Consider the following 20,307-nt stretch of genomic DNA (forward strand, 5'->3'; position numbering starts at 1 on the left):
AGGAATGGTCATAGGTATTAGGTGCATATACATTCATCAAGTAAAAGGAATATGTGCCTACTGACAACTGCAGCAAGAGGTAGCGGCCCTGTGGGTCTGAGGCTACTACTTTCGCAGTGTAAGGCAATGTCTTACTAATCAGTATCGCCACCCCTGCCCGCTTATGAGTTGAAGATGCTGCATGCACTGTGGCTACCCACGACCTCCTCAATTTCTGATGTTCCAAGTCTGTAAGTCAGGTTTCTTGCAGACAGGCTATGTCTACCTTATGTCGTTTGAGCTGTGTTAAAATTTTTGTTCGTTTTATGGGAGAGGTAATGCCTGAGAGAGGATAAAGCATGGAAGCTCTGGATACATCCCTGTAAGTCCTGACATTATTAAACCAGGTGAAGGGGGATGGGAAAAAGACAAAGATCACTTTTCTCTTTATAGAAAAACTGCCCTCACCCCCTGCAACTGACATCTACCTTATCTATCTCTGCAGATGATAGAAACAGTAGATTAACTATGGAAAGATATTTCACCATTGACTAAAGAGCATGCAAAGATGGAAAAATACGCTGTTTTATAAGTTCAATTAGCTACTGTAGAAATAAAACTAGAGAAAAAGCAACAGGTCCTGAGGCTGTGGGTTAGCTGTGGTTTTACACCAAGGCCCACCCAGCCAGATACCATGAAGAGATAAACAGACCATGGTCAGAAGGCAGAAATCTCAGAAGAGAGAATTCACAAGAAATATCATCTAATAGAAAGTATCAGAGATGTTTGCAGTTGGGAGGGGGGCTTGTGCTCGGAAATACTAATATGGTGGGGAAACAGGCATTTCGGGGAAAAAGGTAGGTCTTACGGAAAACAGAGTGAACATATAACATGACGCAGGTCAACCAGCCAATAAAGGAAGGTAACTAGGCAGTAGTGCATAGGTAAATAACCAATAAGGATGTATCATGTGATGTAGACCAACGTGGTGTTGGCCACTAAGAAATGTATAAAAACCAGGCCTTTAGAAGGGAGAGGTCAGAACAGACATCAGAGGATCTCTAGGCCTGGAGATCACCTTTCTGTTATGCTATATGCTAAATGATTTATTCCTGTAAGCTGTTATTGATTGGCTAAATAAATATATACTTATTGAAACCAGTATATAGCGTTCGAGGTCTCATTACCGAGGTAGGCCTGGACAGCTGCCTACATCATGCCCGAAACATTCCAGGATACTATTCTCAAAGTGTTAGCCAGCAGGTATAAAAAGGGCTAGTACAAACATATAAAATGCTAAGTGCGGAAAAAAATCCACCCCGGGTTCCCAGCCATACCCAGGGCAGCCACATGACGCTCAGGACCTGCCCGAGCAGCACCAGTACCATGGTAAATGTCAGGTGCAGGAGTTTTGCAGCAGGGTCTGATCCCACCCTTCCCAATAATCGAAAGAATACCAGCAGCAACCACGTAGGCCAAGGACTCCCCCCCCCTGGAACCCCAACCCCCCTCCCTTCCCAACCTTCTCCCCAATTGCATGGTTGTGGTCACAGCCTCAGATTCGCCCTAGGCGGTCCCAAAGGTGTGAAAGATCACAAAACAATGCCAATCCGGGCCCCGAGTTCCCATACAGTAAATACAATAGTCATAAGAGAAGCTGCAGAGCAAATGAACGTTAGGATGAGCTCAAATATACAGTATATCAATTTCTGAACTAGAACAAGAAAAAACACAAAATTGTAAACAAACTTAAACCAGAATAGCAAGTAACAGCCATATTATCTGAGATCCAGGCTTCCCCCAAACCAGGAGATCCCGGTGCATCCACAATGTCAGAGGCACACAGGAGCATGTGACAAACAAGGAAGCACACCATGTGCTCTCTCATGTAAGGTCCGACTGGGGCAACACCTGAGTGTTCACATAAAGGGCCGCCTCAGCCGCGGCCTCAAATACCTGCCAGCGTCCCTGATGGTAAATTTTCAAAGTGGCTGGATATAAAAAGAGAAAGCGTATTTTTTTTCAGCCAAAGAGGAGCAAAGTGGGTAGAATTGCTTCCTGCGCTCGGTTAAGGCCACAGAGTAGTCCTGGAAAATGCGCACCTCAGACTCCTCAAATGCTAAAGTCTCCCGAAGTTGTTTATATTTGCGCAAGATTTCCACTTTATGGTTATAGTTTAAAAGTTTGGCTATTACCATGCGAGGCCTCGCCTCTCTTGCTTGTTCTCGGCCTAGCCGGTGTGCTCTCTCCAGTCGAATAGGCCCCAGGCCCTCCATCAAGGGTCAGCCCAGCCTCCAGCACCTGCAGGAGCTTAGGACCGGGTACTGTTTCCGGAATCCCCAAAAAATGTAAGTTAGATCTTCTGTATCTATTTTCAAGATCATCCAGTCTTTCTGCTTGTTTTTGGGTCAGAGCCTGCAGTTCCTGTAACGTGGTGTCATGTGCCTGCTGTGTATCCTCGACGCTGGAAACCCGGGTCTCCAGCGCTGTGGTGCGGCTAGTTGTCTCCATAAGTAGATTTGCAAGCTTTTGGAGCTGTTCAGAAAGTTTTTCTATGCTGGGCTGCATTGCCACTGTTGCTGCTTGAGTAAGGGCCGTCAGCTGCCTCCAGCGCTATTTGCTGAATCGCGGCTGTGGAGGTGACCGGCGCCATTTTGTCAGCGCCGTGCTGCGGCGGTCCCGATCCTTTTGTTGAGTGCGGGTGGACATCGGCGACGCAGGAGAGGACAGAAATCTATCCATATATTGTGCACAGCAAGCGCTGCAAAGCGCTGTCTCCCGGCTCACCTCCAAAGGCTAGTAAGTGAAGCTTTAAATACACTCGGTACATGTAAATGGTTTTTCTCCCATGTGACTCATTTGATGACGTTTTAGATGTGAAAGCCGACTGAAGCTTTTATTACACTCAGTACATGTAAATGGTTTGTTTCCTGTGTGAATCATTTCATGATATTTTAGCACTGAAAGCTGAGTGAAGCTTTTATTACACTCAGTACATGTAAATGGTTTTTTTCCTGTGTGAATCATTTGATGAAGTTTTAGCTCTGAAAGGCGACTGAAGATTTTATTACACTTAGTACATGTAAATGATTTGTCTCCCGTGTGAATAATTTCATGTCGTTTTAGATATGAAAGCAGAGTGAAGCTTTTATTACACTCGGTACATGTAAATGGTTTGTTTCCCATGTGAATCATTTGATGACGTTTTAGATTCGAAATCCATGTGAAGCTTTTATTACACTCGGTACATGTAAATGGTTTTTCTCCTGTATGGATCCTGTGGTGAAGTTTTAGCTCTGAAAGCCAAGTGAAGCTTTTATTACACTCAGTACATGTAAATGGTTTTTCTCCTGTATGGATCCTGTGGTGAATTTTTAGCTCTAAAAGCTGAGTGAAGCTTTTATTACACTCAGTACATGTAAATGGTTTGTTTCTCATGTGAATCATTTGATGACGTTTTAGATTGGAAAACCATGTGAAGCTTTTATTACACTTGGTACATGTAAATGGTTTTTCTCCTGTATGGATCCTGTGGTGAAGTTTTAGCTCTGAAAGCCAAGTGAAGCTTTTATTACACTCAGTACATGTAAATGGTTTTTCTCCTGTATGGATCCTCATGTGAATTTTTAGCTCTGAAAGCTGAGTGAAGTTTTTATTACATTTGGTACATATAAATGGTTTTTCTCCTGTATGGATCATCTGGTGAATTTTTAGCTCTGAAAGCTGAGTGAAGCTTTTATTACATTTGCTACATGTAAATGGTTTTTCTCCTGTATGGATCCTCAGATGAATTTTTAGCTCTGAAAACCGATTGAAGCTCTTATTACACTCTGTACATCTAAATGGTTTGTCTCCCGTATGAATCATTTCATGACGTTTTAGATGTGAAAGCCGACTGAAGCTTTTATTACACGCAGCACATGTAAATGGTTTGTTTCCCGTGTGAATCATTTGATGATATTTTAGCACTGAAAGCTGAGTGAAGCTTTTATTACACTCAGTACATGTAAATGGTTTGTTTCCCGTGTGAATCATTTGGTGTCTTTTTAGATGTGAAAGCCGAGTGAAGCTTTTATTACACTCAGTACATGTAAATGGATTGTTTCCCGTGTGAATCATTTGATGACGTTTTAGCACTTTAAGCTGAGTGAAGCTTTTATTACACTCAGTACATGTAAATGGTTTGTTTCCCGTGTGAATCATTTGATGAAGTTTTAGCACTGAAAGCTGAGTGAAGCTTTTATTACATTCAGTGCATGTAAATGGTTTGTTTCCCGTGTGAATCATTTGATGACGTTTTAGCACTGAAAGCTGAATGAAGCTTTTATTACACTCAGTACATGTAAATGGTTTCTCTCCTGTATGGATCCTCTGGTGTCTTTTTAGCTCTGAAAGCCGAGTGAAGCTTTTATTACACTCGGTACATGTAAATGGTTTGTTTCCCGTGTGAATCATTTGATGACGTTTTAGCTTTGAAAGCTGAGTGAAGCTTTTATTACACTCAGTACATGTAAATGGTTTGTTTCCCGTGTGAATCATTTGATGAAGTTTTAGCACTGAAAGATGAGTGAAGCTTTTATTACATTCAGTGCATGTAAATGGTTTCTCTCCTGTATGGATCCTCTGGTGTCTTTTTAGCTCTGAAACCCGAGTGAAGCTTTTATTACACTCGGTACACGTAAATAGTTTCTCTCCTGTATGGATCCTGTGGTGAAATTTTAGCTCTGAAAGCCGAGTGAAGCTTTTATTACACTCGGTACATGTAAATGGGTTTTCTCCTGTATGAATCCCCTGGTGCCCTTTTAGCTCTGAAAGCCGAGGGAAGCTTTTATTACACTCGGTACATGTAAATGGTTTTTCTCCTGTATGGATCATCTGGTGTCTTTTTAGAACTGAAAGCCAAGTGAAACTTTTATTACACTCGGTACATGTAAATGGTTTGTTTCCCGTGTGAATCATATTGATGACGTTTTAGCACTGAAAGTTGAGTGAAGCTTTTATTACACTCAGTACATGTAAATGGTTTGTTTCCCGTGTGAATCAGTTGATGGCGTTTTAGCTCTGAAAGCCAAGCGAAGCTTTTATTACACTCAGTACATATAAATGGTTTGACTGCTGTGTGGGTTTGCTGGTGAATTTTTAGAGTTGAAAGTTGAGTGAAGCTTTTATTACACTCGGTACACGTAAATGGTTTCTCTCCTGTATGGATCTTGTGGTGAAATTTTAGCTCTGAAAGCCGAGTGAAGCTTTTATTACACTCGGTACATGTAAATGGGTTTTCTCCTGTATGAATCCCCTGGTGCCCTTTTAGCTCTGAAAGCCGAGTGAAGCTTTTATTACACTCGGTACATGTAAATGGTTTCTCTCCTGTATGGATCCTCTGGTGTCTTTTTAGCTCTGAAAGCCGAGTGAAGCTTTTATTACATTCAGTACATGAAAATGGTTTGTTTCCCGTGTGAATCATTTGATGACGTTTTAGATTTGAAAGGTGAGTGAAGCTTTTATTACACTCAGTACATGTATATGGTTTGTCTCCAGTATGGATCCTCTGGTGAATTTTTAGTTCTGAAAGCCAAACGAAGCTTTTATTACACTCAGTACATGCATGTGGTTTGTCTTCCATGTGGATAATCTGGTGTCTTTTTAAGCCTGAAACATGAGTAAAACTTTTATTACACTCAGGACATGTAAATGGTTTGACTGCTGTGTGGGTTTGTTGGTGAATTTTTAGAGTTGAAAGTTGAGTGAAGCTTTTATTACACTCAGTGAAAGTATCTAGTTTCTCATTTTTATGTTTGCTTTTGTGCCTTTGGAGTTCTGAAATCAAGGGAAAGCTCCTCTTATATTTAATACATGTAAATTCTTTGTGGTGTGTTTTTCCTTTTCTCTTACCATGGTGGACTTCAGAAGTCACTTTATCACTACTATTAATTTGGAAGGGTCTCTCTGTTAGGTCTCCATCCCTTGAGTCTCCTGTAGGGTCTTCATGCTCCTTTGATTCCTGCTTACAATTCTTTGTGTTAATCCTCTTAATTCCCTGGGAAATATTCTCACAGACGTTTCCCGATTGTCTTTGGACTTGTTTTATTTCTACAGGATCTTCTCCTTGCTTCTTTTCTCTGTTCTGATGATCTGTTGGATATAAACAGAAGGTATTAATTATGTCCCAGAAGACAGTGGTGGTATCTAAGAGGTGGACTGGTTATCTTACAGTGGGTTTTCTATGTGTGGAATCAAATGGAACTTTCTTAATTGAAAACTATTTGCTGAAGTGTTCTTCTAAAAACACTGCAGGTTTCTGAAATGACAAAATGTTTATTGGAAATGGCATGAGTAGAAACTAATCAAACCGCCCAAAATCCTTTTTCTGCCTAATTTTGGTTTATTCCAAAATTCTATGGCCGAAACGGAACATGCATTTTCAATGGAGGCCAACATTTATGCTTTGTCCTGCTCCATCCGTCTTTCTCCCCTCTGAATAGAAGCAGCTGCCACTCCCTTGTTCCTGCAGATACCCCCCTTGGGGCTATTTCACAAACCCTGGTGGTCTAGAGTTGTAGTCAAGGTAGGAGTGATTCCCCAGTCACTCCTACCCATGCTGGCTATGATCTCAAATGGCTGCCCAACCTCTGGCACCAATCTCATGAGACAGCATACGAGATCATGACAGCCATTTTGAGAGTTGAGCTGAGAAGGCCAAAAATTGCTGGGGCTCAATCCTACTCCTTCACAAAAATCACTAGATCCCACGTATTGTAATGTGGTCCTGTGGGGAGGGGAAGAGAGGGTTACTCTTTGCATTCTTTTTTGGTGTTTATGTAATGGGATTGCAAGTAATGCATTTATGGTCTGATATGGTAGTATACAGTATATGATGAATAGAGTTACATGAGAACATAAGAATGGTCTTAATGGGTCAGACCCATGGTCCATCAAGCCCAGTAGCCTGTTCTCATGGTGGCCAATCCAAGTCACAAGTATCAGGCCAAAACCCAAGGAATAGCAATAATCCCTGCCACATTACCGTAAAGATGTGCTAAGAGCAGAGTCAGTTCAGCGGATGGCCACCAGGATGGTCTCGGGGCTCAAGGATCTCTCATACGAAAAGAGGCTGAACAAGCTGCGGCTCTACTCTCTCGAGGAACGTAGGGAGAGGGGAGACATGATTGAGACATTTTAAATACATCTCCGGGCGTATCGAGGTGGAAGAAGATATTTTCCTCCTCCAGGGACCCTCAGCCACAAGAGGGCATCCGCTTAAACTCAGGGGCGGGAAATTTCATGGGGACACCAGAAAGTATTTCTTCACCGAAAGAGTGGTTGATCATTGGAACAAGCTTCCAATACAGGTAATCGAGGCCAACAGCGTGCCAGATTTTAAGGGTAAATGGGATGCCCATGTGGGATCCTTAAGAGGGTGGAGTTAAGGATGGGTCATTAGGAGAGGGATCTCCAGGAGAGCAGACTCAGGGGGATGGGTCTGTGAAGTGGGCAGACTTGATGGGCTATGGCCCTTATCTGCCGTCATTTTTCTATGTTTCTATGATACAGGGCAAGCAGTGGCTTCCCCCGTATCTTTCTCAATAATAGACTTACCACATCCTCTGGCAACGCGTTCCAGAGCTTAACTATTCTCTAAGTGAAAAAAAATTTCCTCCAATTGGTTTTAAAAAGTATTTCCCTGTAACTTCATCGAGTGTTCCCTATTCTTTGTAATTTTTGACAGAGTGAAAAATCGATCCATTTCAGTGTTCTCCCTAGAAATTTTTTCCAGCCGGGTGGCATGAAAAAATAGTCGGGTGGGGCGGGATGGGGAAATTTGGTGGTGGGGAAAATTAACCCCTTCTTTTACTAAGATGCGCTAGCATTTTTAGCGCGCACAAACCCCTGCGCTATGTGGGAAAACTAGCGCCAACTCAATGCTGGCGTTAGCATCTAGCGCGCATGGCAATTCCTCCGCTCGCTAAGCACACACTAAAACCACTATCGTAACTTAGTAAAAGGAGCCCTAAATGTATACTATTTTTATTAGTTAATTATTATTATTTTCCAATGCTAAATATGACTTCCTTTTTTAAGATTTGACAATTGTGCCAGAATATTTTTACTAAATTTAAGAAGTATTTGCCCTCTTTCATATGGTATAGAGGTTTAAAAAAGGGAAAGGCATTAATGAAGTCATTAGGTTCAATCTAGCCATTTATTTCTGCATGAATTTAAACAACTAAAAAAAAAGATAAATATAGCTCATCCAGTCATACAAGAAATGGCTCTACAGCAGGAGTGCCCACACTTTTTGGGCTTGCGAGCTACTTTTAAAATGACCAAGTCAAAATGATCTACCAACAATAAAATGTTTTAAAAAACACAAAGCAAACTGTATGCAGAGAAAATGTTAATTATCATTTATATTCCGCGGGTTTTCAAAGAGGTCAAGGCAGACGATTCTATGCAATGTCACCTCAGGAACAACTATACAAAAATAGACAAATATACTCCCTCCCTTTTTACTAAATCGCAATACTGGTTTTTAGAGCAGGGAGATGCACTGAATGCCCTGTGCTGCTCTCGATGCTCATAGGCTCCCTGCGCTAAAAAACGCTATTACGGTTTAGTAAAAGGGGGCCATAGTGCAAAATATAGACAGCAGATATAAATTCTTAAAACAGACACATTTTGATCACTAAACTGAAAATAAAATCATTTTTCCTACCTTTTTGTCTGGTGATTTCATGAGTCTCTGTTTGCACTTCCTTCTTCTGACTATAAATCCAATATTTTTTTCTTTCTGCCCCTCCCCTTTTCTGTCTCTCTTTCTTTCTCTCTCCCCTTGCCCCCCCAAGCCATCGTGCCAATTTCTCCACTTCCCCGATTCTTTCCCTACCCCCTAAGCCACCATGCCGATTTCTCCCTGCTTCCACGAGCCAGACCAGGAATGTACAAGCGCCGGACTCACAAGACTTCACCTCTGATGTCAATTCTTACGTCAGAGAGGAACTTCCAAGCCAGCCAGGCATATTACATACTATTCCTCGTATCTACCACCATAGGACTTGAAGACAACTATCTTGTCGAAACGCAGGCCATGTTGGGTCCTCGCTTTCAGTGGACTAGGTCCTTTAGGTTTTTATGTGGATTATTTTATTTTCATGTGGATTGCATAATTGTACCTTATGGTACTTTTAAATTTTCAATAATGTCCATCTCAGGAACATCGTCACTCCAAAGTGTTTTTTTGGTTTCCTCTGGACTCTTTTCTCTGTGGATTCCTTAGGGTCAATTCTCTCTGGTTTTGTTTTAACAACTTTGAACAGTTTAGAGTCATCTGCAAACTTAATCACCTCACTCGTCGTTCCAATTTCCAGATCATTTATAAATAAATTAAATAGCACCGGTCCCAGTACAGACCCTGCGGCACTCCACTGTTTACTCTCCTCCATTGAGAAAAATGTCCATTTAACCCTACCCTCTGTTTTCTATCTGATAACCAATTCCTAATCCACAACTGAACTTTGCCACCTATCCCAAAACACTTTAATTTTCTCAGGAGCCTCTCGTGAGGAACTTTATCAAAAGCTTTCTGAAAATCTAGATATACTATATCAACCGGCTCATCTTTATCCACATGTTTATTCACACCTTCAAAGAAGTCAAGCAATTTTGTGAGGCAAGATTTCCCTCGGCTGAACCCATGCTGACTCCGTCTCATTAAATCATGCTTGTCTATGTGTTCCACAATTTTATTTATTTATTTTTAAATATTTAAATGTTTATTAAATTTTTAAACAAATAAACAGCATCAAAGACAACCAAAATAACACATGTGAAATCTGCGGTAAACCATCACCGCTGTGTACACAAAATTCAGTAACATCCTTAACAGTGATAACAACCACATAAGAGGATAAGAGGACCACCCCCCACCCCAACAGCAGAAAAGTACTATAGAATCAAAGGGCTGGATTCACTAAGCAAACCGATCGTTTACCGCTCAGTTTGTGCTCACTTTCCAACTCTGGCTCGATTCACTAACCTTCCTCCAGACCCCGTCCACACCCTATCCGATCTGTGTATGCAAATGAGTAAAAAGGCAAGTAAATTTCTTAACGCGTCAATTCATGAAACCATTTCGTCCAAACCGACTGGCCTTTCCGTTCCAAAAAGTTACGACTGCTGAGGACCAGTCGTTTACATCCTCACCCACTATTTCTGTCTAGCAACTGATGCATGCATGTTAAGAACCCCGTTAAAGATATATATATCTACCCCTCAAAAAATCCAAAATATATCTAAACTTTCAAATATATGTAAACTTTCATGTACATAAGCGTTAGAAAGTTTTTTGTTTTTTTTTTAGAATGCACATAGCGAGCGCGAGAGTGAATCTCGGATTTATAATGCGCATGGCGAGAAAATCACGGATTAAAACCCCGTGCTCTTCTTGCGCATTGTACATTTCAAATATTTATACCAAATACCAAAAAAACACAAAATCAAAAATAACTTTTAAGGGCCAGCTAACCCTCCCCTTCCTTCCAGCTGGATTGTCGCATGCATGTGACATCAGGGTGTCGCTAGTGGTTGCTATGTGCTTCACGGCAGATAGAGCCACACAGCCTCCTGGGATTCATAGGCTGTATATAACAGCGCGTGATCCCAGTGCATTCAACAGCGCATTTTCCTTATATTGCCTTTTTCACGACAACCATGCTTTGCAGTAGGCGCATTTGGAGCCCGCTAATGATGTCCGCGATTAAACCACGCCCCATTTCTACGCAGTGAAGTCCTAAAGAGCTAGCGCATGCGTTATGTGCTTTAAAACCAACAAGGAGACAGTGCGCACGCGTGTCGATCAATGTTTCAGCGCTAATAACAGCGTGTTAACGATTGGACCATTTGCATGGACAAGCTTTACTGAATCGATCTGCTACAATGACTCGGAAACGGATAGGACACGAATCGGATAGATTTCGGGCCTTTAGTGAATCCTGCCCAAAGTCCTTTCATCCATCTAAATAGCCAGTTTCTGAGCAATAACATTCCAGGTATGTAGTGATTGCCAAAGCCCATGCCGACTCTTCTGGATAACCGATAATTAGCCTCATATAAACAATCTGATTCCATGGGCAAATACCTAAATATTTAATACCCTTGGACGCCCATTTAAAAGGAAACCGACCCTGGAGATCAAGAACCTGGGTCTCCCCTAAAGTAAGATTCATCATTTCAGTCTTATCTAAATTGATCTTAAAACCAGATGCGCTCCCATAATCCTCAAAAATTTGTAACAGGTGCTCCACTGTACGTTCGGGATCCACCATATACAAAAGGTTATCATCCGCAAAGAGAGCTACACGATGTTCAATACCATCTACCAAAATCCCCTTCAAATGAGGGTGATTCCGGATCAAGAGTGCCAACGGTTCTATGGACAAAGCAAAGAGCAATGGGGAAAGCGGGCGGCCCTGCCGAGAACCGCGCGCTCTAGAAAACAAATCTGTATATGTCTGATTAATCCTAAGACACGCCCGGGGCTCATGATAGAGCGCGCGGACCCACTTACAAAAGGTCCTCCCCAATCCCACCTTCCCCATAACCGCCCACAAGAATTCCCACGACACCCGATCAAAAGCTTTCTCAGCGTCTACCGCCATCAAGACCACTGGATCCCATCCCCGCCGCACTTGCCACATCAAATGCAGAGTTCGTTGGATGTTATCGCACACCTGCCGCAGTTGTATAAAGCCAGATTGATCCATATGAATCAAACTGGGGAGCAACTTACCCAAACATATAGCGAGGAATTTTGCAATTATTTTAGCATCCACATTCAAAAGGGAAATAGGTCTATAGGAACTGCAACTTAGCAAGTCCCCCCCTGGTTTCAAAAGAATCGCAATACCTGCCTCCCCCCATGGTGCCTAATAAGCGACCCCCCTGCCTTGACCCCATTCACTATATGTACCAACAGTGGGGCCACCTGTGCTCCAAATTTCTTATAAAAACAGCTCGTATACCCGTCTAACCCCGGTGATTTGCCAGGCTTAGCAGCCCTAATTACACCCAAAACTTCCCCCAATGTGACCGGCCCATTGAGCTGCGCTCAGTCATCAGAGGACAGCTCAGGTAAACAAACCCTATCCAAAAAGCTATGTACACCTTTTTCCCGGCCCCATCAGCGCTGTACAGGTGACAGTAATATTCCAAAAAAGAGTTACCAATACCCTTATCCGTAACCTGCACCGTCCTACCACTATCTCGAATTGCTGTAATAGAGATCTTGCCTGCTTTATTTTAATGTAGCATGCCAATTGTGCACTACAGATAGGACTGAAAGCACTCACATACGTGATTGTATTCTTCCATTTGGAGCTGTGATAGATCACCCCGTACCTGACGTAACCGTGCCAGCGTCTGAGGGTCCAGAGATCGCTTATGCAACAATTCTAAAGAAAGCAAGTGTTCACGTAAGCATAGCTGAGTCTGAGTTTGCTGCTACTTAAATCGAGCTCCCCACTTAATGAAACACCCCGCAAGACAGATTTCAAGGCATCCCAAAGAATCCCATCAGACACCTCCCCTGTATCATTAAACTCCAAACAAACTTTGAAGGATCTCCGCTTCCACATTGAGCAACAAATCATTAAGTCTCCAGTATCGGGTACCTCCCCCCGCCACCACCCCTGCACACTCCACCGACACCGGTGCATGGTCCGAAACCTGAATGCCCCCAATCTCAGCCTGCTTTATCTTTCCCCATTGATTCCTATGAACCCAGAGCCCATCTATCCTGGTATAAGTTTGTTGAGCATGATGGGTATAATTACGCTGGGTCCCATGCGCCAACAGTCCACCAACCTCAAAGTTTGCATAAATACCCGAAAAGCTCGAGTATTCCCCCGAGAAGAACCTCTACCTCCCTTGGAATGATCCAATCGCCCATCTGGGATCACATTAAAATCCACACCCCCAGAAACACCACCCCCTGAATGAACGGTAATAGCTCATCCTGTAACGTACAATAAAACGCTACCTGATCAACATTAGGTCCATATATATTCACAATCGTCACCCTCTGCCCCTGTAGAGTCCCTCTCAATGCTAGACATCTCCCATGAGGATCCCTATATACCTGGTCAATGACCAAGCCCAAACCCCATTACACCAAAATCGCAATCCCACTCTTTTTTTTGGTGGAATCCTGTCCCCATTACGAGCAGACATTCAATTGGCTTCAAACTTTGTATCTCTCTAGGCACTAGAAAAGGTGTTAATGTCTTTCTGTATGTAGGCATTGTGTTGGCTCAGAAGTTTACATTAAAATACTGGAGAAAGCCACAGCTGCCCTCACTTACACTTTGGAGAAATAATGAAATGGGAATGGCTGGATGCAAAAAAAGGGATCTTCCAGGGCTTGGAGGACATTGCAACAAATCAGGTTGCCAGTATGGGACAAACTTCCACATAGAGCCCACAGCTATTTCTTAAATTTCTGACTGAGCACAAATGGGGGGTTGGGGGATGCGACTGTCTTCTTTCAGTTTCCTGTACCAGAAGTAGGGGTCACCGTGAAGGAACAACACAGGTGACCCTAGTTTTGTTAGTTGGTTGCTAAAGGGGAAATAGCATCACTTGTAGAATACACAGTTTGTAGCCTTTAATGTGGGTTTTGTGGGAGAGGTTTGCAGCATGTAATGTCAGTGTTCTCCCTAGGGCCTTTTAGCCGGGCGCTCCGCCCAGCTAATTTAGATGACCGCCCAGCTGTCATCTATCTTGAATCCTGCTGCTGCTGTCGCTGCTCAACATTTTTTTTTTTTTTAAACCCCTCCTCTCACCAGCTTGGAGATCGCTTGTAGCGAACTCATGCTTCGGGGCTCTAAAGTGTGCGTGCCGGCTTCCCTTCTCTTCCCTCCGAAACCGGAATTTACTTTCCGGGGGGTGGGGTGGGGGGGGGGGAGAGAGAGAGAAGAGAAGGGAAGCCGGCACGCATTATGTACTGCTGTTTTTTAAGCAAAAGTACAATGTTCAATACCCGCTTGGTTGGTTTTGAATAAAAGTTTCTTTTCATAATAAATGTAAATGCCAGTAATCAAACATCAACAACTCTACCTAAAAACAGACACTATTACAAACATTAGACCGGCTCGAAAACAGACTAGGAAAAACTGGGACACCATAGATCTCCAAATTCTCCACACTATATATAACAAGAAAAGAAATTGCTCCCTTCAGCAGAATATGCCCCGGGAACAAACAAATCGCCATAATTCCCGTTCACCTAAACTTCAAGCTTCTTAGCACCACGCAACCGCAATTACTTCCGGTGTAAAGAAAAGAGGTCACAACCGAAAGGAAGCTAAAAGGCGTTTGGATCAGAGCTGGTTCTTCGTCGTTTGAGTAATGCAGATAGTGGGCGTTAGGATCTGGGTTTTAGCTTAATTAAGATGAATTTAGATCAGAAAAATGGAAGTCTTTTAGGGAAACAGCATTAATTGCGGGGATAGTAGAGGTTGCTTTTAGGGCCAGTGAGCAGTTAACCAAGGTCTCTTCTGAGGGGCAATAAAGACCACCAACAGTTAAAGCAAAGCAATAGATCTCGATAGCCAAAGAATCATCAATATATTATTTTACTTGCAGTGGGTGTTTTCAACTACCCCATTTATCTAAGTAAATAACTTTTGGAAAATACTTTAATTATACATGCAGCATTATATACCATAGATATATAGCATGATTTAATATTCAAAAGTATTTTGTCCAATTAGCAGTGCTGGTATTAGTGGGATTGAAACAAGGCACTTGCATGGACACCCATGCTAGAAGGGGCCATAAGCCTTCCTACAACTGGGCCTCTGTATGGAAATATGATGGCAGATAAAGGCCAAATGGCCCATCCACTGTAACCATTATCTCTTCCTCTCTGAGATCCCATGTGCCTATCCCACACTTTTTTGAATTCAGACAAAGTCTCTTATTTCCATCACCTCTTCTGGGAAACTGTTCTTTGCATCTACCACCCTGAGGTGACATTGCATATTTTAAAGTCATCTGCCTTGACTAACCTGACCATTTTTTTTTCATCAAAAGGGGACGTCTATTAATTGTCAGTCCCGCCCCCAATCCTGCCCTTGCTCCGCCCCAATCCCACCCTAACCCCGTCCCCAGTTTCTTTCATTCATTTTTCATGTACACATAATATCTTATTAATTCATAATGGCCTCATTCCCATGTCCTTAGTGTCCCTCCTTCCTATGTCTTTAGTGCCCCTAGCAGGGGTAGGGAACTCCGGTCCTCGAGAGCCGTATTCAAGTCGGGTTTTCAGGATTTCCCCAATGAATATGCATGAGATCTATTTGCATGCACTGCTTTCAATGCATATTCATTGGGGAAATCCTGAAAACCCGACTGGAATATGGCTTTCGAGGACCGGAGTTCCCTACCCCTAGCCTAGTGCCTCCGTCCTGTGTCCTTTGTGCCTCCTTCCTATGCCCTTATGTGGGTCGGGACAATGGGACGGTCGGTCCAAAAATGGGACTGTCCTCGGGACGTATGGTCACCTTATGCATGCATGAATGATTGACTCAGCATTGACAAGAAGGGGGACTTTTTTTTTTAAACCATCAAGTCTGCATCCCCCTGCCCCGACACCTCAAAATTACTTTGTCATCTAGTAGACTCCCCTATTGTTGCCACGAAAACAAAAAATTCCTTTCTTCAGTCATTCCACATCTACAAACAGATTATATTCAAGCAAACAATGGATCCAAGATTTCCCCCCTCCCCCAAAAAAAATTCTGACTTAGGTTGAAGTTGAATATGGAAGGAATTCTGGGCAAAAGTTGGTCTTCGCAGGTTGTGGATAAGAGCGGATTAAAGGGTAGGCCCAGGAGGCAGGTGCCTAGGGCCGGCGTTAGTGGGGGAGCAAACAGCAACAGATCCGGGGGGAGGCAGCAGTCCAAACTTTTTTTTGCTAAACTCCTAAATTGGTGCCCTGGCATGGCAGCTGCCCTGAAGCTTTCCCTCTGCCGTGATGTGTCCTATTGGAAACGGGCGCAGAGGGAAAACTCCGGGGCAGCTGCCGTGTCGGGGCCTCTCTGAAAAGGCCACTTTTGGCTGCGGGAGAGAAGTGATCTCTTGCCTGGCCTCCTCCCCCCTACTCTTCAGCTTTCCCTCTTCTCGGCTGTATTAGCAGGCAGGCAGGAGCAAGAAGAGCAGCTGCCCCTGGCACTCTGTTTTGGGCCGTGATGGTTGTCTACTTTTTCTCTGCTTCCCCGATGTGGCAGGAACAAAAGCTGCTTTCTTGACAGTGTGCTTTGTGTTTTTAAAAATTTTATTGTTTGTAGATCATTTTGACTTGGCCATTTTAAAAAGTAACTTGCAAAAAAGTGTGGGCACCCCTGCTGTACCGTCTTGAAGAAAGATTTGGCCTCTGAAAGCTAATTGAAAAATGGATTAGTCCAAAAAAATGGTATTTTCTTATTTCTCATTATTTGTTTTATTTCTATTTGTTAATTTGTAAAGTGGTGATTGTTATGTAGCAGTTTTTTTTCAAATTTACATCTACTGTCTTTATATTTTGCACAGTATTAGAGGAAGTGTCACTGTTTCTGTGGTGTTGCATTGTATGCAGAGTCTGGTTTTTTGGTTCAGTATAACTTTTGTCTACACAGTTCTATTTTTAGTTAGTGGTTATTCCATATTGGGCGAGGGTGTATCTGTCTGTGTGTATGAAAAGGATATGGCTTTCTGTTAGCAATGACTGTACAGGATCAATTGACTGTGCAGGATCTGGCTTGTTTAGTTTTACATTGCATGTGTTGGTTTTCTAGTGCTCACTGCAGTGTTTAAGATGCTGCCTTTTCCTAGGTTCACCCTTGTTGTGTGACTCATGGATTACTACTAAAAATATATTTTTTATATAGAGGAGGGGGTTGTTAAAAAAATGATCAGCACTGGCTGTCATATATACTAGGTACGCCACTGGATTTAATGACCCTATTCTAACTTTACTGTTGATGTAGATGTTGTTCCCACCCACCCACCCACCCCCACACACACTATAAAGAATTAATTTAAAGTTGTATTAATATCAAGCAGCTTTCAAATGACATTATAAGCAAATAAAAATAAAATATTTTTAATACATTGCTAATTATTACCTGCATCTTTACCTAAACTGTTCTGCCCTAGCTTTCACTTTGCTCTACAGCAAAATAAAAAAGTAGCAGATAAAGATCAATCGCACAGGTCTCCTTCAAGGCTCAGTAACACCTCTCCATAAATTATGTGGAAGAGGTCTGGAAGTGGGGATTGCATCTATTTCATATCCTCAGTGAGACCTCAGAAAGGAACCTAATGATCAGAACATTATTAGAGGTGCTGTAGAGCCATTTTTTGTATGACTGGATGAGCTATATTTATTTCTTTTTTTTAGTTGTTTACATTCATGAAGAAATAAATGGCTAGATTGAACCTAATGACTTCATTAACGCATTTCCCTTTTTTTAAACCTCTATCTATACCATTTGAAAGTGGGCAAATATCTAATTATTCCCTTCTAGAATAGGATACTTCTTAAATTTAGTAAAATATTCTGGCAGAAGTGTCAAACCTTAAAAAAGGAAGTCATATTGAGCATTGGAAAATAATAATAACAAAAATAGTACACATTTAGGGCTCCTTTTACTAAGCTGCAATAGCAGTTTTAGCGTGCGCTTAGCGCTTGCAGAATTGCTGTGCGCGCTAGATGCAAACGCCAGCATTGAGCTGGCATTAGTTTTCCTGCGTAGCGCAGGGGTTTGTGCACACAAAATACGCTAGAGCACCTTAGTAAAAGAGGGGGTTAATTTTGCCCATCACCAAATTTCCCCATCCCGCCCCACCCAGCTACTTTTTCATGCCACCCAGCTGGAAAAAATTTCTGGAGAGAACATTGTAATGTAATATGTGATTTATAGATTGAATAAATAAAATAAAACAGATCTTTGCCCATATAAAAAGATCTGAGTATCTCTCGCGCGCTCAGATAAAGATGAGTCAGGTTTGGAAATTAAGGATACAACTATCCCCCTTTGTCTCAGCAGTTTTACCCCATCCCTCTTATAACTGCACTCACCTGAGCAGCTGCTTCTCCCAGGTTCTCTTTCCTCTGATCCTGGCTCTTCCCTGATGTACGGCTCTTCCCCCCATTCAATGTGGGATATAATATCAGGAGTGATGGGAGGAGATCCTGTTCCTGGGGAAAGAAAACTGCATTAGGTCTCCGAAAAGTATATATTGTTGCATTCCCTGAATTTCAAGACTTAACACAATCTCCAGCATAAAGAATTTCACCAACTTCAAAAAAACAAGAATACTCAAACCCTCAGTTAGTGGAAGAGTTTTAGACCCTGCAAATCTCAGTAAAATCACATAAACCCTCTTTACTCATCATCTTGATAGTGTTGTATATTGAGATCAGGCTTATTTCAATATGTGTGAGCTTCCTTATCCTTTATATAAAAACAGGTCTTCATCTAATCCAGAACATCTGGAATAAAATGAAACAAATGCCTAGATAATGTACTTCAGACCGATATGAACACAAAGATCGAGAAGGAAGGGAAAATTAACTTTGTATGTCCCAGAAAACTCTTTCCTACAGTAAAAATCAGCCGTTTCAGAGATTACCTTAAACCAAAGCATAAGGATTTCTTTTCAATTCTAAATCTGGGTATTTCTTGATTGTTTTGTAACCCACATCCTATCCCCAATATCATTGATGGCGTTCATTTGTGGTGCTGAGTGAAGATCTGCTAAAGGGAAGAAAAACTCCATGGGAATATCTTACCTGCTTTATTTATATCCCATCATACCTTTTCAGTTCAAAACAGTATTGCAGCAAACAAAGTGATTACAAGGTGCAGTAAGAGCTATACCTACAGGGTTGCAGCTTGTACATGAGTATCAGGGATTGGGTGGAAAAAGAGGGGTAGGTAAGTGAGGAGAGATTGGAAAAGTTGGAGGTGAGATAGTCAGGTTTTGAAGGAAGGCAGTTCAAACAAATTTGTTGAATAGGTGAGTTTTCATTGCTTTTCTGAAAGATTGGTATGTCGATGAATTCAGAAGGAGGTTACTTAGGGTGTTGTCCCAGATGCCAGCTTGGAAGGATAGTGTCCTATCGAGGAATGTTTTGAATTGACATCCCTTGAGATTAGGGAAAGTGAATAGTAATGGTCTGCGAGAGAGGTGGGATTTGTCCTGTAGGAGAAAGTGTCTCAGAAGATAGGTGCGTGAGGTGCCAAATAATGTCTTGTAACATAGGCACCCGAATTTGAAGATAATTCTAGCCTCGATTGGTAGCCAATGGAGTTTTTTGAAATATGGGGTGATGTGGTCTGATGTTTTTAGTCCGAAGATCAATTGTACCACCGTGTTTTGGATCATTCTCAGTCTTTTAAAGTTTTTTTGTGGGATCCAAGGTAGATTATGTTGCAGTAATCCAGTGATCTGAGGATTAATGTTTGTACTAGTAGTCTGAATGATGTGGAGTCAAAGTAGGGTTTTAGCATGCATAGTTTCCATAGAAGGTTGAAACAATTTTTGATTAAAATATTGGTGTGGGCTTCCTATGTTAGTTGTTGGTCAAGGGTGAAACCTAGGAATTTATGGTGGGGTCAATTGGGAAGTTTTTTCCATTAAGGTTGATTGACGAGTCAATGAGCTTCCTTGTTGGAGTGGCCATAAAGAATTTGGTTTTTTCTGGGTTTAATTTGAGTTTGAAGTTTTTGGTCCAGAGTGTTACCTGGTCAATGACTGATGAGATGAAGAGTCGGGTTTCTGTTGAGATGGTAGAGATTGGGATGACGTTAGTGATGTCATCCACATATATGTAGGCTTTGAGGTTCAGTTTTGAAAGTTTTTGGCCTAGGGGGGCCATGTATATGTTGGGCAAGAGGGGAGCCTTGGGGAACGCCACAGGGATTGGTCCATGATTGTGAGTAGAGCAGTTTTTTAGGAAGCCTTTGAACCAGTTTAGTACTTGGCCTGAGATACCTAAGGCATCCAGACAGCTCAAGAGTATGTCGTGGTCCACTAGATCAAAGGCGCTGCTCAGGTTAAATTGTAGAATCAATGCCTGGTTCCCTGAGTTGAGGATGTGAGAAATGTGGTCCACGATGGAGGCTAAGGCGGTTTCGATGCTGTGGTGTGAACAAAATCCTAATAAAGACCCGAATGGTCCATGCAGTCTGCCCAAACTCTATATAATTTAATGCTTTAATTGAAATTGTTCTTTTTCTTAGATATTTCTGGGACAGAAACCCAGAGCTCTGCCTGGCATTGTGCATC

General features: G+C 42.2%; 1 protein-coding gene across 1 annotated transcript in view; it reads right to left on the reverse strand.

Annotated features, from left to right (window-relative positions):
* Nucleotides 1-20,307, reverse strand: part of LOC117354625 (zinc finger protein 493-like) — a 106,537-nt gene that overhangs the window by 57,917 nt on the left and 28,313 nt on the right. Inside the window, exons 3-4 of the mRNA XM_033932433.1 lie at nt 18,095-18,214; nt 5,872-6,111 (exon numbers count right to left, since the gene is read on the reverse strand). Coding sequence (XP_033788324.1) covers nt 5,872-6,111; nt 18,095-18,214 — 360 coding nt within the window. The remainder of the gene's footprint in view (nt 1-5,871; nt 6,112-18,094; nt 18,215-20,307) is intronic.

Source organism: Geotrypetes seraphini, chromosome 2 (genome assembly GCF_902459505.1).
Source record: "Geotrypetes seraphini chromosome 2, aGeoSer1.1, whole genome shotgun sequence".
In the NCBI taxonomy this organism is placed as follows: Eukaryota; Metazoa; Chordata; class Amphibia; order Gymnophiona; family Dermophiidae; genus Geotrypetes; species Geotrypetes seraphini.